Consider the following 25,274-nt stretch of genomic DNA (forward strand, 5'->3'; position numbering starts at 1 on the left):
CAAAGTCAATCTGAAACTGCACCGTTCACAACCTAGGCAGTGAGATGCAGTTCGTAATATCACCACTAGATGTCAGGTCATGTAAAGAAACACTTCATGGTAACCTCCCAATGAGAGCTTGTTATGACAACCACACGCTAGTTGTTCATTACTGAAACCATCATGTAAATTACACTTATTCAATACAACATTTATTATTTCAACTAATGGCATGTGTTGATGACAAAAAATGTTCATGCTAGAAAATCCTTACCACACTGGTTTTAGTCACACGTTGTAATTTAACTAGCTGGCTAACAATCTAATCTCGTCATGAATGCAAGCACATGGCCTGAATGACAGATCTGCACCAACTGTCTTGCTTTTTGCAGATTGTATATTTCAGAAAAACGACCTAAAATCCAATTGAGCCAGATAGTAACGGTGTTCTTTTAGTAGCAAGGATGACTGGTCACTTTGGCACCAGTCCAGTAGCACAGTACACAAGTAGCACAGATTGCTGGCTAACTACCGTTGCTGGCTAGCTAGGCTAACTACCGTTGCTGGCTAGCTAGGCTAACTACCGTTGCTGGCTAGCTACCGTTGCTGGCTAGCTAGGCTAACTACCGTTGCTGGCTAGCTAGGCTAACTACCGTTGCTGGCTAGCTAGGCTAACTACCGTTGCTGCCTAGCTAGGCTAACTACCGATGCTGGCTAGCTAGGCTAACTACCGTTGCTGGCTAGCTAGGCTAACTACCGTTGCTGGCTAGCTAGGCTAACTACCGTTGCTGGCTAGCTAGGCTAACTACCGTTGCTGGCTAGCTAGGCTAACTACCGTTGCTGGCTAGCTAGGCTAACTACCGTGCTGGCTAGCTAGGCTAACTACCGTGCTGGCTAGCTACAAGCCTAACTAACGTCAACGAAGTGAAAAATGTGATGAGGACAGGGCTGCTTGCTTGGTGAAGTGTACTTTATTTGCTGTCGCTGGCTGTCGCTGGCTGTCGCTGCTGTCGCTGGCTGTCGCTGGCTGTCGCTGGCTGTCGCTGGCTGTCGCTGGCTGTCGCTGGCTGTCGCTGGCTGTCGCTGGCTGTCGCTGGCTGTCGCTGGCTGTCGCTGGCTGTCGCTGGCTGTCGCTGGCTGTCGCTGGCTGTCGCTGGCTGTCGCTGGCTGTGGCAAACTACTGGCAAACTACTGGCAAACTACTCACTGTCAACCCACCATGGCTACTCTCTCTCGCGTTGTGATGAGCAGTCCATAGAGCGCCCTCTTCAGACGGATTTGTTTATTCTATCTATATCATATCTGCGCTTTAGCTGTGGAATAAAGATACAAATATTTTTGTAAAAGGCTAATATCGGCTGAAATATATATATATATATATTTATATATATATTTTTATATTGGTCAATCAATCAAATGTATTTATAAAGCCCTTTTTGAATCAGTCGATGTCACAAAGTGCTGAACAGAAACCCAGCCTAAAACCCCAAACAGCAAGCAATGCAGGTGTAGAAGCACGGTGGCAAGGAAAAACTCCCTAGAAAGGTCAGAACCTAGGAAGAAACCTAGAGAGGAACCAGGCTCTGAGGGGTGGCCAGTCATCTTCTGGCTATGCCGGTTGGAGATTATAACAGTACATGGCCAAGATGTTCAAACGTTTATAGATGACCTGCAGGGTCAGATAATAATAATCACATATTGGTCAACCGATTTATGCGATCTAATCTTAACTAGACTAACTGCTACAGGAAAGTTTATTTTAATTGTTTTCTCACAAAAATTAGGGGGGGAAATGACCATATACTGAACAAAAATATTAACGCAACGATTTTACTGAGTTACAGTTCATATAAGGAATTCGGTCAATTGAAATAAATGCATTGGGCGCTAATCTATGGATTTCACATGACTGGGCAGGGGTGCAGCCATAGGTTGGCCTGGGAGGGCGTAGGCCCACCCACTTGGGAGCCAGGCACATCCACTGAGCAATCAGAATTATTTTTTCCCCACAAAAGGGCTTTATTACAGACAGAAATTATGGTAGAGAAATGAACATTCAATCCCCTGGCAATAGCTTTGGTGCCAATTGCCCGCTCCCTCAAAACTTGATACTTCTGTGACATTGTGTTGTGTGACAACTGCATTTTTTTTAGTGGCCCTTTATTGTCCCCAGCACAAGGTGCACCTGTGTAATGATCATGGCGTTTAATCAGCTTCTTGATATGCCACATCTGTCAGGTGGATGGATTATCTTTGCAAAGGAGAAATGCTCACAAACAGGAATGTAAATACATTTGTGCACAATATTTGAGAGAAATTTTTGTCAGTATGGAACATTTCTGCGTTTTTTTATTTTAGCTTATGAGACCAACACTTTACATGTTGCATTTTATATTTTTGTTCTATATATATAAAATACACACTGAGCAAAAATATAAAACACTATATATATCTATCTATATATGGCGTAATTGTGTGTGGTGGTCAATGACTTCTGCATTGTAAATCATGAGTTAAACTAACGCTGTCAAGATAAACATGACTGTTGCAGTCACGACCCCCATCACATGACAGGGTTCTAACCTCAATGGTCTCTTCCTGGTTGAATAAAGTGTGCCTTCAATCTACTATATGTACAGTTGGTGGCGCTAATGTCAAATATACAGTATGTGATCTCTAAACTAATACATCCTCTTTGTTCTTCTCTTAGGTAATAAAGTAGATCTGGAGAAGGAGAGACATGTATCAGTTGAAGAGGCAGAAGGGTTTGTTTTGTCACTCTTCTCCTTGTACAACAGGGGTGTTCAGTCGTATCAGCTTATGGTGCTGTACTGCTTTTGGAGTACCTGTTCATAACGTTGTCTAAACAGGAAGTCTACAGCCTTCTTTTGTTTGTGGATGTCGATGTAATTGAATGGTGATTGGTCTGAATGTTAACTAAACGTGATTTGGTCGGAATATTGATAACTTAAAAACGCACATTTGTCTGAGTGTTGACAACTGAATGGTGATTGGTGTAACGGATTGGTCTGTCTTCTCTGTGGATTCCTCTCCTCACAGGTATGCAGAGTCCGTGGGGGCGAAACACTACCACACATCAGCCAAACTAAACAAGGGAATAGAAGAACTGTTCCTAGACCTGTGTAAAAGTAAGCAGCCGTTCTCACGTGTTATGGAATAGTGATGATGAATGTACCGGCTCAGGTTGAGACAAAAATCAAATACTGGAAACGATTATATTATGATGGACCAGTTGGTAGGACTTTTATATTTGTTGATAGTACTTCTGAATTTTGTAGATTGGACTTAAAGCTTTTGTTTGTAGGATGTTTGGCTTTTCTTGGTTGTAAGGACTTTCAGCTTTTGTTGGTAGGACTTTGGTCTCCCACAGTACTGACTCTCCCTCTCGTCTCCCTTTTGTTGACAGGAATGATGGAGACGGCCCAAGCAGAGGAGAGGGCGAAGGGTAACGGAGCCAGCCAGTCAACGACATCACGAAGGGGGGTACAGATCGTGGACGATGACCCTCAAGCCGCCACGGCCGCGGGGGGCTGCTGCTCATCCGCTTAACCTCCACCCTCCACATCCCAACTTACCCCCCCACCTCCATGTCCCAACTTAACCCCCACCTCCACGTCCCAACTTACCCCCCACCTCCACATCCCAACCTACCCCCCCACCTCCACATCCCAACCTACCCCCCCACCTCCACATCCCAACCTACCCCCCCACCTCCACATCCCAACCTACCCCCCCACCTCCACATCCCAACCTACCCCCCCACCTCCACATCCCAACCTACCCCCCCACCTCCACATCCCAACTTACCCCCACCTCCACGTCCCAACCTACACCCCACCTCCACATCCCAACCTACCCCCCCACCTCCACATCCCAACTTACCCCCACCCTCCATGTCCCAACCTACCCCATCCTCCCCTTTCCCCCCTTAAGCAACCAGGACTGTTGCCTCTGCCCTCAGCCTCCCCTCTCATCTCCCTCCTTATGACATGAAGACTGCTGTTCTCCCTCTGAGTCATCGTACACTTTACTCACTACACTTCTCCCTCTATGGAACAATGTGCTGGCTTATATACTATTCTTTATACTGTAATATTCATTCATTGGTGCCCCTTCCTGACCCATCCGTATGAGACTTCTGACACCCCCTGCTGACCCATCCGTATGAGACTTCTGACACCCCCTGCTGACCCATCCGTATGAGACTTCTGACACCCCCTGCTGATCCATCCGTATGAGACTTCTGACACTCCCTCCTGACCCATCCGTATGAGACTTCTGACACCCCCTGCTGACCCATCCGTATGAGACTTCTGACACCCCCTGCTGACCCATCCGTATGAGACTTCTGACACCCCCTGCTGACCCATCCGTATGAGACTTCTGACACCCCCTCCTGACCCATCCGTATGAGACTTCTGACACCCCCTCCTGACCCATCCGTATGAGACTTCTGACACCCCCTGCTGACCCATCCGTATGAGACTTCTGACACCCCCTCCTGACCCATCCGTATGAGACTTCTGACACCCCCTGCTGACCCATCCGTATGAGACTCCTGACACCCCCTGCTGACCCATCCGTATGAGACTTCTGACACCCCCTGCTGACCCATCCGTATGAGACTTCTGACACCCCCTGCTGACCCATCCGTATGAGACTTCTGACACCCCCTGCTGACCCATCCGTATGAGACTTCTGACACCCCCTGCTGACCCATCCATATGAGACTTCTGACACCCCCTGCTGACCCATCCGTATGAGACTCCTGACACCCCCTGCTGACCCATCCGTATGAGACTTCTGACACCCCCTGCTGACCCATCCGTATGAGACTTCTGACACCCCCTGCTGACCCATCCGTATGAGACTTCTGACACCCCCTGCTGACCCATCCGTATGAGACTTCTGACACCCCCTGCTGACCCATCCGTATGAGACTTCTGACACCCCCTGCTGACCCATCCGTATGAGACTTCTGAGTGATGAAGAGGTGAAGAGAACATGAAAGGAAGGAATCTGCCTCCTCTGTCTTTCTACAAACTAGCAGATGGACTTCTAACACACTAGTGTGAAATACACACTCACACACTGTCGTGAAATACACACACACACTGTCCCCACCTCTCTGAAATGAACATAAACCAACAGACTACATTATAACTCATAAACACTCATACCCCAGATTTCTAGGCCTTTTTTTTTTAGCGAGGATAATGTGATCCGTCTCTGAAGGCTTCATTTAGTTTCACTTTAGAGAAAGAAGAAGAAAAAAACTGATCTTTATTGTTGATAAACTAAAGTACATGTTGTATGGAAATGTGTCCAAGCCTTCGGTACTGCTTCTTCTTCTGTGGTGGTGAAGTGGTGAAAGCCCTCTGATTCCGTCATCCAGCTCTTTTCTTGGCCTGTGTTCATAAAGCTTCTCGGTAGGAGTCCCACCTGTCTCTGTAACCTTATTGAGTTCTAAAAGAGTAAACTGATCCTAGATCAGCGTTTCTGCTCTGAGACCCTTTATGAATACATGCATTGTGCTTTTTCAATAACAAAAAAAGAACTGTAAGTTCTCTCTTCCCCTCCTTTCTCTTGATCTTTCTCTCTGATTTAAAATGCAGATTTTTTGCACTGACCCGTCACTATCAATGCTTTTGTTATACTGCGTTTTCTTCCTGTTTGCCGAGTTTCTCTGTGAAAAATGTAAATGACAACAACAAAAAATACATTTAAAAAAACAACCCAAAAAACGTATGAAGAGTATGAATAACGTTGATGTTTTATCTGCTTTTTACAGGCTCTGGGGAAACGATACGCAGGTGTAGGAAAGTGTACAATAGTCTTAATGATTGTAAAATGAAATAACAATTGTGGATGAAAGCACACTTTCTGGAATTGTAATTTTTTAAACTGCTAGTGTCGTGTTTTGTAATAGAACAATTATAACTATTTACAATGCAGAGGTGTCAAATACATTGTCATTCTTTTTTATGAAACAATGGAAGCTTCAGTACACATCCTCCAACCGTTTTGAACTTAGACTCAAACATATTCAGAATACATAGCGTTAGGTAGTCACGTACTGCTTCTGATTGGAGGAGAACATGTTCTACTGCTTCTGATTGGAGGAGAACATGTTCTACTGCTTCTGATTGGAGGAGAACATGTTCTACTGCTTCTGATTGGAAGAGGACATGTTCTACTGCTTCTGATTGGAGGAGGACATGTTCTACTGCTTCTGATTGGAGGAGGACATGTTCTACTGCTTATGATTGGAGGAGAACATGTTCTACTGCTTATGATTGGAGGAGAACATGTTCTACTGCTTATGATTGGAGGAGGACATGTTCTACTGCTTCTGATTGGAGGAGAACATGTTCTACTGCTTATGATTGGAGGAGGACATGTTCTACTGCTTATGATTGGAGGAGAACATGTTCAACTGCTTCTGATTGGAGGAGGACATGTTCTACTGCTTATGATTGGAGGAGGACATATTCTACTGCTTCTGATTGGAGGAGAACATGTTCTACTGCTTATGATTGGAGGAGGACATGTTCTACTGCTTATGATTGGAGGAGGACATGTTCTACTGCTTATGATTGGAGGAGGACATATTCTTCTGCTTCTGATTGGAGGATGACATGTTGTAAAAGTGTAACTTCCTGAGACGATACCAACGGACTGTGATCACCAACACCATGTACAGAAGTTCTCCTGGCGCCGGCTACACAGAGAGGAGACCTACGGGGAGGGAGACTTCATTCCAGATCTCATGTCAACTCATGTTATTTAATGACATGTCTATGGTGGATTTCTGCAGGGAAACGGGGAGAGATTCATGATTGGTCTCTACTCTACAGACCTGGGTTCAAAGACTATTCAACAATGTTTGCTTGAGCCTGATAGGCAGGGTTTTCACTTTTAGTTCCACACTCAGTCACAGCTAAAGTATTGGTAATGATATGGAATAGTGTTGGTAATGATATGGAATAGTGTTGGTAATGATATGGAATAGTGTTGGTAATGATATGGAATAGTGTTGGTAATGATATGGAATAGTGTTGGTAATGATATGGAATAGTGTTTGAACCCAGATGTGCTACTCTGCCCTGGTTTATCCTCACCAGGATGAAAAGCTTCATTTCATTTGCTGACTGGTTAAACACAGTCACTACAACCCTGGTCTCCATAAGACTTAACCATACAGTGCTGACTGGTTAAACCCAGTCATTACAGCCTCTGGTCTCCATAAGACTTAACCATACGGTGCTGACTGGTTAAACCCAGTCACTACAGTCTCTGGTCTCCATAAGACTTAACCATACGGTGCTGACTGGTTAAACCCAGTCACTACAGCCTCTGGTCTCCATAAGACTTAACCATACGGTGACCAGGTAGAACTACATACTGTATCCACACTGTGATAAAGAGAGATTCCCCTACACCAGGGCTGTCTAACCCTGTTCCTGGAGATCTACCGTCCCGTAGGTTTTCACCAACCCTGTTCCTGGAGATCTACTGTCCTGTAGGTTTTCTCTCCAACCCTGTTCCTGAAGATCTACTGTCCTGTAGGTTTTCACTCCAACCCTGTTCCTGGAGATCTACTGTCCTGTAGGTTTATACTCCAACCCTGTTCCTGGAGATCTACTGTCCTGTAGGTTTTCTCTCCAACCCTGTTCCTGGAGATCTACTGTCCTGTAGGTTTATACTCCAACCCTGTTCCTGGAGATCTACTGTCCTGTAGGTTTATACTCCAACCCTGTTCCTGGAGATCTACTGTCCTGTAGGTTTATACTCCAACCCTGTTCCTGGAGATCTACCGTCCTGTAGGTTTATACTCCAACCCTGTTCCTGGAGAGTTACTGTCCTGTAGGTTTTCACTCCAACCCTGTTCCTGGAGAGTTACTGTCCTGTAGGTTTTCACTCCAACCCTGTTCCTGAAGATCTACCGTCCTGTAGGTTTTCACTCCAACCCTGTTCCTGGAGAGTTACTGTCCTGTAGGTTTTCACTCCAACCCTGTTCCTGGAGATCTACTGTCCTGTAGGTTTTCACTCCAACCCTGTTCCTGGAGATCTACTGTCCTGTAGGTTTTCACTCCAACCCTGTTCCTGGAGATCTACTGTCCTGTAGGTTTATACTCCAACCCTGTTCCTGGAGATCTACTGTCCTGTAGGTTTATACTCCAACCCTGTTCCTGGAGATCTACTGTCCTGTAGGTTTTCACTCCAACCCTGTTCCTGGAGATCTACTGTCCTGTAGGTTTATACTCCAACCCTGTTCCTGGAGATCTACCGTCCTGTAGGTTTTCACTCCAACCCTGTTCCTGGAGATCTACTGTCCTGTAGGTTTTCACTCCAACCCTGTTCCTGGAGAGTTACTGTCCTGTAGGTTTATACTCCAACCCTGTTCCTGGAGAGTTACTGTCCTGTAGGTTTATACGCCAACCCTGTTCCTGGAGATCTACTGTCCTGTAGGTTTTCTCTCCAACCCTGTTCCTGGAGATGTACTGTCCTGTAGGTTTTCTCTCCAACCCTGTTCCTGGAGATCTACTGTCCTGTAGGTTTTCACTCCAACCCTGTTCCTGGAGATCTACCGTCCTGTAGGTTTTCACTCCTGCCCTACACATTTGACAAGCTCAGTCTTCAATGAAGCAGTCTTCATGGTTTGGGTTGTTCTAGAGGCTGGCAGCATGTAAATGATGGTCTTTCACTACTGTTGCTGTGGCTCTAAACACCGGTTCCATGCAAATATGTTCTTGGACTGGTGTAAGAGAGATGGTGGAAACTCCCTCTAGCCCAAGCACAGTCCTACACCAATTCAATGCTTTTAAATGTGTGTGGGAGGAGATCATGAGAATTGGTATGCATGTACATTGCAAACCCTGTCTGTCCCTGTGGTGAGCTCCTCTCACTCCAGTAACTACAACCAACCATGTCTGAAGCCTGGCTGGTTCCACACGAGGCAGGCAGCCATCAGAGCTGCGTCATTCTCTGGGGCTGGAGCTTCTTGCCTCAGATCAGCTGATTGTAACATTCAGTGAGGTGAAAGGTTCAGATTGTAGCAGATGGAAATGTAATGTATAGCTGATGTATTCAATTCACTGTTCTACACGACGGATATCTGTCCTACACGACGGACGATATCTGTTCTACACGACGGACGATATCTGTCCTACACGACGGACGATATCTGTCCTACACGACGGACGATATCTGTCCTACACGACGGACGATATCTGTCCTACACGACGGACGATATCTGTTCTACACGACGGACGATATCTGTTCTACACGACGGACAATGTCTGTCCTCCACACAATCTATTTATATTCTGTATATAATGCACCCTCCTGAACAGACCCTTAGTTACTCTACCATTCTGATCAGTCTATAGCCATGTGGAGGTCTACCTGGTCAGTCTATCACCATGTGGAGGTCTACCTGGTCAGTCTATTGCCATGTGGAGGTATACCTGGTCAGTCTATACCTGGTGGTCTACTTGGTCAGTCTATAGCCATGTGGAGGTCTACCTGGTCAGTCTATAGCCATGTGGAGGTCTACCTGGTCAGTCTATCGCCATGTGGAGGTCTACCTGGTCAGTCTATCGCCATGTGGAGGTCTACCTGGTCAGTCTATCGCCATGTGGAGGTCTACTTGGTCAAACTATCGCCGTGTGGAGGTCTACCTGGTCATGTTGAGGTCTACCTGGTCATGATGTTGCTTCAATATATCCACATCATTTTCTTTCCTCATGATGCCATCTATTTTGTGAAGTGCACCAGTCCCTCCTGCAGCAAAGCACCCCCACAACATGATGCTGCCACCCCCGTGCTTCACGGTTGGGATGGTGTTCTTCGGCTTGCAAGCCTCACCCTTTTTCCTCCAAACATAACGATGGTCATTATGGCCAAACAGTTCTATTTTTGTGTCTTCAAACCAGAGGACATTTCTCCAAAAAGTACGATCTTTGTCCCATGTGCAGTTGAAAACTGTAGTCTGGCTTTTTTATGGCGGTTTTGGAGCAGTGGCTTCTTCCTTGCTGAGCGGCCTTTCAGGTTATATTAATATAGGACTCGTTTAACTGTGGATATAGATACTTTTGTACCTGTTTCCTCCAGCATCTTCACAAGGTCCTTTGCTGTTGTTCTGGGATTGATTTGTACTTTTCGCACCAAAGTACGTTCTTCTCTAGGAACTCGTTTCCTTCCTGAGCGGTATGATGGTTGCGTAGTACCATTGTGTTTATACTTGCGTACTATTGTTTGTACAGATTAACGTGGTACCTTCAGGTGTTTGGAAATTGCTTCCAAGGATGAACCAGACTTGTGGAGGTCTACATTTTTTTTTCTGAGGTCTTGGATGATTTCTTTTGATTTTCCCATGATGTCAAGCAAAGATGCACTGAGTTTGAAGGTATGCCTTGAAATACATCCACAGGTACACCTCCAATTGACTTAAATGATGTCAATCAGAAGCTTCTAATGTCATGACATAATTTTCTGAAATTTTCCAAGCTGTTTAAAGGCACAGTCAACTTAGTGTATGTAAACTTCTGACCCACTGGAATTGTAATACGGTGAATTATAAGTGAAATAATCTGTCTGTAAACAAATGTTGGAAAAATTACTTTTGTCATGCACAAAGTAGATGTCCTAACCGACTTGCCAAAACTATAGTTAACAAGAAAAGTGTGTAGTGGTTGAAAAACAAGTTTTAATGACTCCAACTGTATGTGCACCACGTCATTGATCTCTCTCTCTCTGCTGTGTCCACTGAGCCCTGCGAACTCATTGGATAACGCTGGGCAGGCCTCTTGCTAGCTGTCACTCAAATGCGAGAGGCTGACGCTCATTGGCTAGAACTTGAATTGCTGGCCCACGTTGGGGGAAATGTAGAGAAAATGTATTTTAAAAAAACAGTTGCTTTTAAACTAGGGATTTGATGGTTAATTGAGGTAAAGTAATTCTGCTCATAGATTAAGCATGTATGACCTATATATGGACACATCCAGCCCAAAGAGGGAGGTTTAAAAAAAATACTTTCTTAGTTGCCAAAGTACTGCATGTCTGTAACTGACTTTCTGCACTCTACATTGTATATATCTTTTTATAAGACACATGTTCGTTTCATTCTCTTAATATAAAGAATTATGTTAACACAGCAAGTATTTCAGAGAGTGTTTACTGTCTGCCAGTGGATCAATAAAAACTTTGAACTTAAACACCAGAACACGCAACATCGGCACCTATCCAAGGACAGTTAAGTATTAACAATAAATGACTGAGTAAATGGTTCACTATTCATCTGTATATAATTCTTGAGTTTAGGTGTTTGATACCAAAGGATCCCAGAGTTGATCTGAAAGATGAGGACCTTCGTTGTTCTGCTGTTTGTTCTCTGCAGCTGTCTCTCTGAGCATCAGGTTTTTCACATTACAGACAATGCCAAGAAGCCAATCTTTATGGAAACCACACTGAGGGCCAGCGAGAGCCAGGTGGAGGAACAGAGAGTCCTACTCCAGGAGCTGAGAGCCATTGTGGCTCAACAGAGCACCAAACTGAATGAGATGGCAGCCAGCGTGGAGGAACTGAAGAGAGAGAACAGAGAGAGACCGAAGGTGGCCTTCTCAGCCTCGCTGTCTGAATCCAAAGGACCAAATAGTGATGATGTCATCCTGGTCTACAAACATGTCTTCAACAATATTGGTGAGGCTTACAGTCCGGTGACGGGTATCTTCGGAGCACCGGTTAATGGAGTCTACTACTTCACATACACTGCCTTAACAACCTCCAGCAAGGGGAGAAGAGTATCACTGTATAAAACTGGACTTCTAATGGTGACTGTGACCGATGACGTTTCAGACTCCGAGGACGGTGGATCCAATGGTGTCACACTGCAGTTGGATGCAGGAGATGAGGTCTACACTCGTCTGGTGGCAGAATTTAACGTCTTTGATGACAAGAACCACCACAGCACCTTCTCTGGCTTTCTGCTCTTCACGTAGAAAACAGTTCCTTCCACAGCTGAATCCTACTGCTTTGTAATGATTTGATGACATATAGTACTATGACATCACAATGTTTATGGCTTTTTGTGTGAACTAAGCATTGATAACAAGGTGAAAAACAAACAATCTTGTGTCTTCATCATTTAACCGAACGCATCAGAATCAGAACCAACCAGTCCAACAGGATGTATTAAGCTTGAGTTATTCAGTTATTTTTGTACGGACCGGATCGGGTGATGCAATCTTTGTGCTGCTTTGTGGAAGAATGAAAGTGTAGACCTGATTCTCTTCTTAATAACTGACTACTGAATGATTTTATAAATAATTTGTTTGATCAATGAGACAGAATTGGAAGTTGGGTAGTGTCCTCCATGTTTTGTCTAATGCTTAAAGAAATGTTCTTCTCCAATTAAGAAAGATAACGACTAAATAATATTTCAGTTAAATGATTTCTTTTAATTTTTGGGAGGTAAAGTAGTGCATAAATAACTGGTTATCATTTATCATTGGTTTCACTTCACTCTTAGAAGCCAGATGGTACATTGAGAAACAACTGATCTAATATTAAATAAAATCAACGAAACAATAAGTCAAGAATATCTATTGGTTAGTAATAATATCATGACGTCTTCTTCTTTTTAAATATCATAAACCAAACAAGAAACAAAAAGAAAAAAATTAATTACAAACAGAAAAAAAAGGCAATTTACATAATTTGAAAAATAAATCTGACTTCAACATCCATTATGTAGTAAGAAACATACCATGTTACATGTTTTATATGTTTATACTGAACTAAAGTAGAAATGCAACATGCAACAATTTCAACTATTTTACGGAGCTACTGCTCATATAAGGAAATCAGTCAATTGAAATGAATTCATTAGGCCCTAATCAATGGATTTCACATGACTGGGCAGGGGGCACAGCTGGGGAGCCAGGCCCAGCCAATCAGAATGAGTTTTTCCACACAAAAGGGCTTTCTTACAGACATAAATACTCCTCAGTTTCATCAGCTGTCCAGGTGGCTGGTCTCAGATGATCCCACAGGTGAAGATGGCGGATGTGGAGGTCCTGGGCTAAGCAGAAAGCACTGAGCTGAAACACCTGCGTTTTGGAGCTGCCAAGAAAACAAGAAGACACCATGTTTGTATGCGGCTTCATTACCTCAATTATCTTTTTTTTGCAAACTGATATGTGACACGTATTAATGACAAAATAACATGCAAAACAGGTAGAGCAATTTTTTTTTGTATAAAGAGATTGGAACAGAGGGCAGCCCTGTATATACAGAGATCGGAGAGATTGGAACAGAGGGCAGCCCTGTATATACAGAGTTTGGAGCAGAGGGCAGCCCTGTATATACAGAGGTTGGAACAGAGGGCAGCCCTGTATATACAGAGATTGGAACAGAGGGCAGCCCTGTATATACAGAAATTGGAGAGATTGGAACAGAGGGCAGCCCTGTATATACAGAGGTTGGAACAGAGGGCAGCCCTGTATATACAGAGATTGGAACAGAGGGCAGCCCTGTATATACAGAGGTTGGAGCAGAGGGCAGCCCTGTATATACAGAGATTGGAACAGAGGGCAGCCCTGTATATACAGAGGTTGGAGAGATTGGAGCAGAGGGCAGCCCTGTATATACAGAGATTGGAACAGAGGGCAGCCCTGTATATACAGAGATTGGAACAGAGGGCAGCCCTGTATATACAGAGGTTGGAAGAGAGGGCAGCCCTGTATATACAGAGGTTGGAACAGAGGGCAGCCCTGTATATACAGAGATTGGAACAGAGGGCAGCCCTGTATATACAGAGGTTGGAACAGAGGGCAGCCCTGTATATACAGAGATTGGAGCAGAGGGCAGCCCTGTATATACAGAGGTTGGAGAGATTGGAGCAGAGGGCAGCCCTGTATATACAGAGATTGGAACAGAGGGCAGCCCTGTATATACAGAGGTTGGAACAGAGGGCAGCCCTGTATATACAGAGATTGGAGCAGAGGGCAGCCCTGTATATACAGAGATTGGAGCAGAGGGCAGCCCTGTATATACAGAGGTTGGAACAGAGGGCAGCCCTGTATATACAGAGATTGGAGCAGAGGGCAGCCCTGTATATACAGAGATTGGAGCAGAGGGCAGCCCTGTATATACAGAGATTGGAACAGAGGGCAGCCCTGTATATACAGAGGTTGGAACAGAGGGCAGCCCTGTATATACAGAGATTGGAGCAGAGGGCAGCCCTGTATATACAGAGGTTGGAGAGATTGGAGCAGAGGGCAGCCCTGTATATACAGAGGTTGGAACAGAGGGCAGCCCTGTATATACAGAGATTGGAGCAGAGGGCAGCCCTGTATATACAGAGATTGGAGCAGAGGGCAGCCCTGTATATACAGAGGTTGGAACAGAGGGCAGCCCTGTATATACAGAGATTGGAGCAGAGGGCAGCCCTGTATATACAGAGATTGGAGCAGAGGGCAGCCCTGTATATACAGAGGTTGGAACAGAGGGCAGCCCTGTATATACAGAGATTGGAACAGAGGGCAGCCCTGTATATACAGAGATTGGAGCAGAGGGCAGCCCTGTATATACAGAGGTTGGAGAGATTGGAGCAGAGGGCAGCCCTGTATATACAGAGGTTGGAACAGAGGGCAGCCCTGTATATACAGAGATTGGAACAGAGGGCAGCCCTGTATATACAGAGATTGGAGCAGAGGGCAGCCCTGTATATACAGAGGTTGGAACAGAGGGCAGCCCTGTATATACATAGATTGGAGCAGAGGGCAGCCCTGTATATACAGAGGTTGGAGAGATTGGAGCAGAGGGCAGCCCTGTATATACAGAGGTTGGAGAGATTGGAGCAGAGGGCAGCCCTGTATATAGCGAGATTGGAGAGATTGGAGCAGAGGGCAGCCCTGTATATACAGAGATTGGAGCAGAGGTCAGCCCTGTATATACAGAGATTGGAGAGATTGGAACAGAGGGCAGCCCTGTATATACAGAGATTGGAGAGATTGGAACAGAGGGCAGCCCTGTATATACAGAGGTTGGAACAGAGGGCAGCCCTGTATATACAGAGATTGGAACAGAGGGCAGCCCTGTATATACAGAGGTTGGAGCAGAGGGCAGCCCTGTATATACAGAGATTGGAGAGATTGGAACAGAGGGCAGCCCTGTATATACAGAGGTTGGAACAGAGGGCAGCCCTGTATATACAGAGATTGGAACAGAGGACAGCCCTGTATATACAGAGGTTGGAACAGAGGGCAGCCCTGTATATACAGAGGTTGGAACAGAGGGCAGCCCTATATATACAGAGGTTGGAGAGATTGGAACAGAGGGCAGCCCTGTATATACAGAGATTGGAGCAGAGGGCAGCCCTATATATACAGAGGTTGGAACAGAGGGCAGCCCTATATATACAGAGGTTGGAACAGAGGGCAGCCCTGTATATACAGAGATTGGAACAGAGGGCAGCCCTGTATATACAGAGGTTGGAACAGAGGGCAGCCCTGTATATACAGAGATTGGAACAGAGGGCAGCCCTGTATATACAGAGATTGGAGCAGAGGGCAGCCCTGTATATACAGAGATTGGAACAGAGGGCAGCCCTGTATATACAGAGGTTGGAACAGAGGGCAGCCCTGTATATACAGAGATTGGAACAGAGGGCAGCCCTGTATATACAGAGGTTGGAACAGAGGGCAGCCCTGTATATACAGAGATTGGAACAGTAGGCAGCCCTGTATATACAGAGATTGGAACAGAGGGCAGCCCTGTATATACAGAGATTGGAACAGTAGGCAGCCCTGTATATACAGAGATTGGAACAGAGGGCAGCCCTGTATATACAGAGATTGGAACAGAGGACAGCCCTGTATATACAGAGGTTGGAACAGAGGGCAGCCCTGTATATACAGAGATTGGAACAGAGGGCAGCCCTGTATATACAGAGGTTGGAGCAGAGGGCAGCCCTGTATATACAGAGATTGGAGAGATTGGAACAGAGGGCAGCCCTGTATATACAGAGATTGGAGAGATTGGAACAGAGGGCAGCCCGGTATATACAGAGATTGGAGCAGAGGGCAGCCCGGTATATACAGAGATTGGAACAGAGGGCAGCCCTGTATATACAGAGGTTGGAACAGAGGGCAGCCCTGTATATACAGAGATTGGAACAGAGGGCAGCCCTGTATATACAGAGATTGGAACAGAGGGCAGCCCTGTATATACAGAGATTGGAGCAGAGGGCAGCCCTGTATATACAGAGATTGGAGCAGAGGGCAGCCCTGTATATACAGAGATTGGAACAGAGGGCAGCCCTGTATATACAGAGATTGGAGCAGAGGGCAGCCCTGTATATACAGAGATTGGAGAGATTGGAACAGAGGGCAGCCCTGTATATACAGAGGTTGGAACAGAGGGCAGCCCTGTATATACAGAGATTGGAACAGAGGGCAGCCCTGTATATACAGAGATTGGAACAGAGGGCAGCCCTGTATATACAGAGGTTGGAACAGAGGGCAGCCCTGTATATACAGAGATTGGAACAGTAGGCAGCCCTGTATATACAGAGATTGGAGCAGAGGGCAGCCCTGTATATACAGAGGTTGGAGCAGAGGGCAGCCCTGTATATACAGAGATTGGAACAGTAGGCAGCCCTGTATATACAGAGATTGGAGCAGAGGGCAGCCCTGTATATACAGAGATTGGAACAGAGGGCAGCCCTGTATATACAGAGATCGGAGAGATTGGAGCAGAGGGCAGCCGTACTACTGCATCCGTTGAGCATTTCAGGGGTTAATTGCCTTGCTCAAAGGCACAACGGCAGGTGATTGCATCTAGGTTATTGATACTTGCAACTCTTCAGTTGCTGGCCCACTTCCGAGCAGAATTCGAACGTTACTGGTCCGCTTCTCTAACCTCTAGGTTCCCTGCCACCCCCAAAGGAAATGATCATCCAACGGGGGGCTTGAACCAACGACACTGAGATTAAGAGATCAGGCTCCACCCACTGAGCTAGCCAGGTAATGAGTTGAACAATCTGGTTATGTGATGGTTTTTATCTGGTTATGTGATGGTTTTTATCTGGTTATGTGATGGTTTTTATCTGGTTATGTGATGTTGGTTTCTATCCGGTTATGTGTTGTCATTGTGTATCATTGTGTTGTTGTCGTTATATTTGTGCGTCATTGTGTTGTCAGTGTGTATAATGGTGTTGTTGTCATTGTGTTGTTTCCATTTTGTATTGTTGTGTTGTTGTCATGGTGTATTGTTGTGTTGTTGTCATGGTGTATCATTGTGTTGTTGTCATGGTGTTGTTGTCATGGTGAATCATTGTGTTGTTGTCAGTGTGTATCATTGTGTTGTTTTCATGGTGTATCGTTGTGTTGTTGTCATGGTGTATCATTGTGTTGTTGTCATGGTGTATCATTGTGTTGTTGTCATGGTGTAACATTGTGCTGTTGTCTTTGTTTATCATTGTGTTGTTGTCATGGTGTATCATTGTGTTGTTGTCATGGTGTATCATTGTGCTGTTGTCATGGTTTATCATTGTGTTGTTGTTCTGGTGTATCATTGTGATCTATGTGGATTTTACATGTTTTTTTACATGTCTCGTCCTTACCTGCTGCAAAACCAATTGCCCTCTGGGACAAATCAAATTCCATCCATAAATCCCTTTCTATATCATCAGTCACAAAGTGCTTTTACCGTAAGCCGGCCTTGATCCCTGTGCAAGCAGCAGTATAGTGACAAGTAAACATCTCCTTAGAAGGAAGAAACCTTGAGAGGAACAAGAGTCAGGGAGAAACTTAATTTCTCCTCGGCTCCTTCTCAAAACCCATTGGAGGAGAAGATCAGAGGGGAAGGACCTTTTTCCCAATGTGTTTTGAGAAGGAGACGAGGAGAGAGAGGACGCGAGGAGAGAGAGGACGCGAGGAGAGAGAGGACGCGAGGAGAGAGAGGACGCGAGGAGTATGCATTTGAGATTCTCCCTCAGACGGGAGGAGACCCATCCTCCTCGCAGGTTGACGTTTATTGTCATTAATCTTGCCCTGGAGGCAGAACTGCGTGATTTTCATTAGATGGGCCAGCAGCAAAGTCAAAATAGGCTATATTGTAAAAGTTCATGAAAACAAACATTTGCTTCTTGGTCTTCTTTTAAGTTTGGGATTAGTCATTAGGGTTAGCAGTGTGGTTAAGTTTAGGTTAAAATTGATATTTTATGACTTTGTGGCTGTGCCAGCTAGTGAACACTCTGCAGGCTGCCTCTAGGGCAAGGTTCATGACAATAAATGCCAAACTGCATCCTCTTGCTGTACTGGTTAGAAGCTAATAATACATAAGACCACTAGGTGGCGACATCACACCAGGAAAACTAATGGGAACCGTGAACATAGACCAAGGTGGTGACATCACACCAGGAAAACTAATGGGAACCGTGAACACAGACCAAGGTGGTGACATCACACCAGGAAAACTAATGGGAACCGTGAACACAGACCAAGGTGGTGACATCACACCAGGAAAACTAATGGGAACCGTGAACACAGACCAAGGTGGTGACATCACACCAGGAAAACTAATGGGAACCGTGAACACAGACCAAGGTGATGACATCACACCAGGAAAACTAATGGGAACCTTGAACACAGACCAAGGTGGTTACATCACACCAGGAAAACTACTGGGAACCGTGAACACAGACCAAGGTGGTGACATCACACCAGGAAAACTACTGGGAACCGTGAACACAGACCAAGGTGGTGACATCACACCAGGAAAACTAATGGGAACCGTGAACACAGACCAAGGTGGTGACATCACGCCAGGAAAACTACTGGGAACCGTGAACACAGACCAAGGTGGTGACATCACACCAGGAAAACTACTGGGAACCGTGAACACAGACCAAGGTGGTGACATCACGCCAGGAAAACTACTTGCCAGGTTTCCTGGAGAAGTTCACTGACACTTTTTACAGAATGACATCAATAACCTCATGAAAACAGTGACCTGTGTTGTTAAAGACGTTAGTCGGTGTGTGTGTGTGTGTGTGTATATTCGTGCTCGTGCGTGTCCGTGCGTGTGTAGGAGGGCACCATGGAGAGAGTATTCATTTTTAATCATATACGAAACTGCACTCGTCCTCTGTCTAACTGTGGGAGTCATCATCATGTTTGTGGTTGAGAGAACCAGAGACCGAGCAGTTCTTCACGGAGTGTTTGTACTTGAACTTAGAGCATTATTACTGACTGCTGCAGCCTCCAGTGGGAACAGACTGAGTGGTGAGTTAGAACGGTTTATGAGAAGGTGATACACACCTCCCTTCAGACTCATCCAGGGGTCATCCCAGATACCCCTTCTCCTTCTCTCCTGAAATATTAGCCTCATCCATCCCAGATACCCCTTCTCCCTCTGTCTCTCCTGAAATATTAGCCTCATCCATCCCAGAGACACCTTCTCCTTCTGTCTCCTCTGAAATATTAGCCTCATCCATCCCAGATACCCCTTCTCCTTCTGTCCTGAAATATTAGCCTCATCCATCCCAGAGACTCCTTCTCCCTCTGTCTCTGCTGAAATATTAGCCTCATCCATCCCAGATACCCCTTCTCCTTCTCTCCTGAAATATTAGCCTCATCCATCCCAGAGACTCCTCCTTCTCTCCTGAAATATTAGCCTCATCCATCCCAGAGACTCCTTCTCCCTCTGTCTCTGCTGAAATATTAGCCTCATCCATCCCAGATACCCCTTCTCCTTCTCTCCTGAAATATTAGCCTCATCCATCCCAGAGACTCCTCCTTCTCTCCTGAAATATTAGCCTCATCCATCCCAGAGACTCCTTCTCCCTCTGTCTCTGCTGAAATATTAGCCTCATCCATCCCAGATACCCCTTCTCCTTCTCTCCTGAAATATTAGCCTCATCCATCCCAGAGACTCCTCCTTCTCTCCTGAAATATTAGCCTCATCCATCCCAGAGACTCCTTCTCCTTCTGTCTCTCCTGAAATATTAGCCTCATCCATCCCAGAGACTCCTTCTCCCTCTGTCTCTCCTGAAATATTATCCTCATCCATCCCAGAGACTCCTTCTCCCTCTGTCTCTCCTGAAATATTAGCCTCATCCATCCCAGAGACTCCTCCTTCTCCCTCTGTCTCTGCTGAAATATTAGCCTCATCCATCCCAGAGACTCCTTCTCCCTCTGTCTCTGCTGAAATATTAGCCTCATCCATCCCAGAGACCCCTTCTCCCTCTGTCTCTCCTGAAATATTAGCCTCATCCATCCCAGAGACCCCTCCTTCTCCTTCTGTCCTGAAATATTAGCCTCATCCATCCAGAGATCCCTTCTCCCTCTGTCTCTCCTGAAATATTAGCCTCATCCATCCCAGAGACACCTTCTCCTTCTGTCTCCTCTGAAATATTAGCCTCATCCATCCCAGAGACTCCTTCTCCTTCTGTCTCCTCTGAAATATTAGCCTCATCCATCCCAGATACCCCTTCTCCTTCTGTCCTGAAATATTAGCCTCATCCATCCCAGAGACTCCTTCTCCCTCTGTCTCTGCTGAAATATTAGCCTCATCCATCCCAGATACCCCTTCTCCTTCTCTCCTGAAATATTAGCCTCATCCATCCCAGAGACTCCTCCTTCTCTCCTGAAATATTAGCCTCATCCATCCCAGAGACCCCTTCTCCCTCTGTCTCTCCTGAAATATTAGCCTCATCCATCCCAGATACCCCTTCTCCCTCTGTCTCTCCTGAAATATTAGCCTCATCCATCCCAGATACCCCTTCTCCCTCTGTCTCTCCTGAAATATTATCCTCATCCATCCCAGACTCCTTCTCCCTCTGTCTCTGCTGAAATATTAGCCTCATCCATCCCAGAGACTACTTCTCCCTCTGTCTCTGCTGAAATATTAGCCTCATCCATCCCAGAGACTACTTCTCCCTCTGTCTCTGCTGAAATATTAGCCTCATCCATCCCAGAGACCCCTTCTCCTTCTGTCTCTCCTGAAATATTAGCCTCATCCATCCCAGATACCCCTTCTCCTTGTCTCTCCTGAAATATTATCCTCATCCATCCCAGATACCCCTTCTCCTTCTGTCTCTCCTGAAATATTAGCCTCATCCATCCCAGAGACTCCTTCTCCCTCTGTCTCTCCTGAAATATTAGCCTCATCCATCCCAGAGACTCCTTCTCCCTCTGTCTCTGCTGAAATATTAGCCTCATCCATCCCAGAGACCCCTTCTCCTTCTGTCTCTCCTGAAATATTAGCCTCATCCATCCCAGATACCCCTTCTCCTTGTCTCTCCTGAAATATTATCCTCATCCATCCCAGATACCCCTTCTCCTTCTGTCTCTGCTGAAATATTAGCCTCATCCATCCCAGAGACTCCTTCTCCCTCTGTCTCTCCTGAAATATTAGCCTCATCCATCCCAGAGACTCCTTCTCCTTCTGTCTATGCTGAAATATTAGCCTCATCCATCCCAGAGATCCCTTCTCCCTCTGTCTCTCCTGAAATATTAGCCTCATCCATCCCAGAGACACCTCCTTCTCCCTCTGTCTCTCTCTCTAACTCTCACACTATTTCTCCCACTTCTATCTCTCTTCTGTGAAGACAAAGAGGTCTTACAGGAGCCAGAAGAGGAAAATGTGTGAGCTGGTCTGTAAATGGAGCATTTCCAGCTTTCATTTGCTATTAAGTGAGAACAAGATGCCCTAAATTATACATTAGAAAGAGAGAGAGGAGAAAGAGAGAACCCACTGACTCCCCTATCAGATCACAGCAAAATCACATTCTACTTGAACAGAGCAATATTCAATCATGAGGCATCAAAGCCGAACAAACTGCATACTATTAGGAAATGCTATAGATGGAAGGAAAGTAGTGTAGAAACCTACCAGAAAGTAATTCATCAACAACAAATTCAATCTCTTTTAGACAACTACCTGGACAAAACGTTTCACTGCAATAGCGAAGTTGTAAACTTGGCAGTAGAAAGCCTAAATTGCTTCACTATCAAATCTAAACATTTCAACCAGACAACCTAAGAAAATGAACAACAATGACAAATGGTTTGATGAAAAGTGCAAAATCCCAAGAAAGGAATTGAGGAACATATCTAACCAATAACACAGAGACCCAGATAACCTGAGCCTACGCCTTCACTATGGTGAATCACTAAAACAATACAGCAATACACTGAGGAAAAAGAAGGAACAGCACGTCAGAAATCAGCTCAATGTAATTGAAGAATCCATAGACTCTAAACACTTCTGGGAAAATTGGAAAACACAAAATAGTTATCTATCCAAAATGGAGATGTATGGGTTAACCACTTCACAAAATATTGTTTTTATAACAAAGAACAAACAGCAAAAACACATACGTGAACAATAGAAAATATTAGTCAGCTATTAAAGACTACCAAAACCCACTGAATTCTTCAATTACCTTGAATGAGCTACAGGACAAAATAAAAACCCTCCAACCCAAAAAGGCCTGTGGTGTTGATGGTATCCTACATGAAATTATAAATTATACAGACCATAAATTTCACTTGGCTATACTTAAACTCTTTAACATCATCCTCAGCTCTGGCATCTTCCCTAAAACTTGGAACCAAGGACTTGATCACCCCAATCCACAAAAGTGGGGACAAATCCGACCCCAATAACTACAGTGAGATATGTGTCAACAGTAACCTTGGGAAAATTCTCTGGATTATCACTAACAGCAGACTCCTACATTTCCTCAGTGAAAACAATGTATTGAGCAAATGTCAAATTGGCTTTTTACCAAATTACCGTACGACAAGCCACATATTCACCCTGCACCCCCTCATTGACAAACAAAACACAACAAAAGCAAAGTCTTCTCATGCTTTGTTGATTTCAAAAAAGCTTTTGACTCAATTTGGCATGAGGGTCAGCTATACACATTTATGGAAAGTGGTGTTGGGGGAAAAACATACAACATTATAAAATCCATGTACACAAACAACAAGTGTGCGGTTAAAACAGGCAGAAAACACACCCATTTCTTTCCACAGGGCCGTGGAGTGAGACAGGGATGCAGCTTGGGCCCCACCCTCTTCAACATATATATCAATGAACTGGCGAGGGCACTAGAACAGTCTGCAGCACCCGGTCTCACCCTACTAGAATCTGAAGTCAAATGTCTACTGTTTGCTGATGATCTGGTGCTTCTGTCCCCAAGCAAGGAGGGCCTACAGCAGCACCTAGATATTCTGCACAGATTCTGCCAGACCTGGGCCCTGACAGTAAATCAATCAATCAAATGTATTTATAAAGCTCTTCTTACATTAGCTGATGTCACAAAGTGCTGTACAGAAACCCAGCCTAAAACCCCAAACAGCAAGCAATGCAGGTGTAGAAGCACGGTGGCTAGGAAAAACTCCCTAGAAAGGCCAGAACCTAGGAAGAAACCTAGAGAGGAACCAGGCTATGAGGGGTGGCCTGATAGATGACCAGCAGGGTCAAATAATAATAATCACAGTGGTTGTAGAGGGTGCAACAGGTCAGCACCTCAGGAGTAACTGTCAGTTGGCTTTTCATAGCTGATCATTCAGAGTATCTCTACCGCTCCTGCTGTCTCTAGAGAGTTGAAACAGCAGGTCTGGGACAGGTAGCACGTCTGGTGAACAGATCAGGGTTCCATAGCTGCAGGCAGAACAGTTGAAACTGGAGCAGCAGCACAACAAGGTGGACTGGGGACAGCAAGGAGTCATCAGGCCAGGTAGTCCTGAGGCATGGTCCTAGGGCTCAGGTCCTCCGAGAGAGAGAAAGAAAGAAAGAAAGAAAGAAAGAAAGAATAAAGAAAGAAAGAAAGAAAGGAGAGAGAGAATTAGAGAGAGCATGCTTAAATTCACACAGGACACCGGATAAGACAGGAGAAATACTCCAGAGATAACAGACCGACCCTAGCCCCCCGACACATAAACTATTGCAGCATAAATAAGACAAAAATAATGGTGTTCCAAAAAAGGTCCAGTCGCCAGGACCACAAATACAAATTCCATCTTGACACCGTTGACCTGGAGCACACAAAAACGATACATACCTTGGCCTAAACATCAGCACCACAGGTAACTTCCACAAAACTGTGAACGATCTGAGAGACAAGGCAAGAAGGACCTTCTATGCCATCAAAAGGAACATCAAATTTGACATCCCAATTAGGATCTGGCAAAAAATACTTGAATCGGTTATAGAACCCATTGCCCTTTATGGTTGTGAGGTCTGGGGTCCGCTCACCAACCAAGAAAAAACGGAGAAAACTATAACGCTGTTTGTCCCTAAACAGAGAGTTCACAGTGGCAGAATACCTGACCACTGTGACTGACCCAAGATGAAGGAAGGCTTTGACTATGTATAGACTCAGTGAGCATAGCCTTGCTATTGAGAGAGGCCGCCATCGGCAGACCTGACTCTCAAGAGAAGACAGGCTATGTGCACACTGCCCACAAAATGAGGTGGAGACCGAACTGCACTTCCTAACCTCCTGCCAAATGTATGACCATATTAGAGACACATATTTCCCTCAGATACACAGACCCACAAAGAATTTGAAAACAATCCAATCTTGATAAACTCCCATATCTATTGGTTGAAATACAGTACTACAGTTGTGCCATCACAGCAGCAAGATTTGTGACCTGTTGCCACAAGAAAAGGGCAACCAGTGAAGAACAAACACCATTGTAAATACAACCCATATTTATGCTTATTTATTTTCCTTTTTGTACTTTAACTATTTACACATCGTTACAACACTGTACATATCCATAATATGACATTTGAAATGTCTCTATTCCTTTTAAACTTTTGTTGTTTATTATTGTCTATTTCACTTTTGTTTATTATCTATTTCACTTGCTTTGGTAATGTAAACATGTTTCCCATGACAATAAAGCCCTTTGAATTGAAGAGAGAGAGAGTTGATTTTATCACCTGCTCGCTTAAGGTATGACCAGTCTTTGACCGGTACCCCCTGTACATAGCCTTGCTAGTTATTTTATTGTTGCTCTTTAATTATTTGTTATTTTTCTATTTTCTTATTTTGAATTTTTTACTTCAGTTTATTTTAGTAAGTAATTCTTAACACTTCTTTTTCATTAAACTGCATTGTTTGTTAAGGACTTGTAAGTAAGCATTTCACTGTAAGGTCTACATCTGTTTTATCATGGTCTACACCTGTTGTACTCGGTACATGTGACAAATACAATATGATTTGACTGAATATGTACAGG

At 44.9% G+C, this 25,274-nt stretch overlaps 1 protein-coding gene and 1 long non-coding RNA gene across 2 annotated transcripts in view; both read left to right on the top strand.

Annotated features, from left to right (window-relative positions):
• The window catches only part of LOC129844899 (ras-related protein Rab-21), a 32,642-nt gene extending 29,066 nt beyond the window's left edge, over positions 1-3,576 (top strand). Inside the window, exons 5-7 of the mRNA XM_055913067.1 lie at positions 2,690-2,744; positions 3,040-3,128; positions 3,407-3,576. Of these exons, the coding sequence (XP_055769042.1) occupies positions 2,690-2,744; positions 3,040-3,128; positions 3,407-3,549 (287 nt within the window). The 3' untranslated portion in view covers positions 3,550-3,576. The remainder of the gene's footprint in view (positions 1-2,689; positions 2,745-3,039; positions 3,129-3,406) is intronic.
• An 8,036-nt stretch (positions 3,577-11,612) lies between these two features.
• Positions 11,613-12,288, top strand: LOC129844900 (uncharacterized). The gene is made up of 2 exons (XR_008758027.1): positions 11,613-11,703; positions 11,860-12,288. It is a non-coding gene; the product is annotated as an uncharacterized LOC129844900 (long non-coding RNA).
• The last annotated feature ends 12,986 nt before the right edge of the window (positions 12,289-25,274 follow it).

Source organism: Salvelinus fontinalis, unplaced genomic scaffold (genome assembly GCF_029448725.1).
Source record: "Salvelinus fontinalis isolate EN_2023a unplaced genomic scaffold, ASM2944872v1 scaffold_0247, whole genome shotgun sequence".
NCBI lineage: Eukaryota > Metazoa > Chordata > Actinopteri > Salmoniformes > Salmonidae > Salvelinus > Salvelinus fontinalis.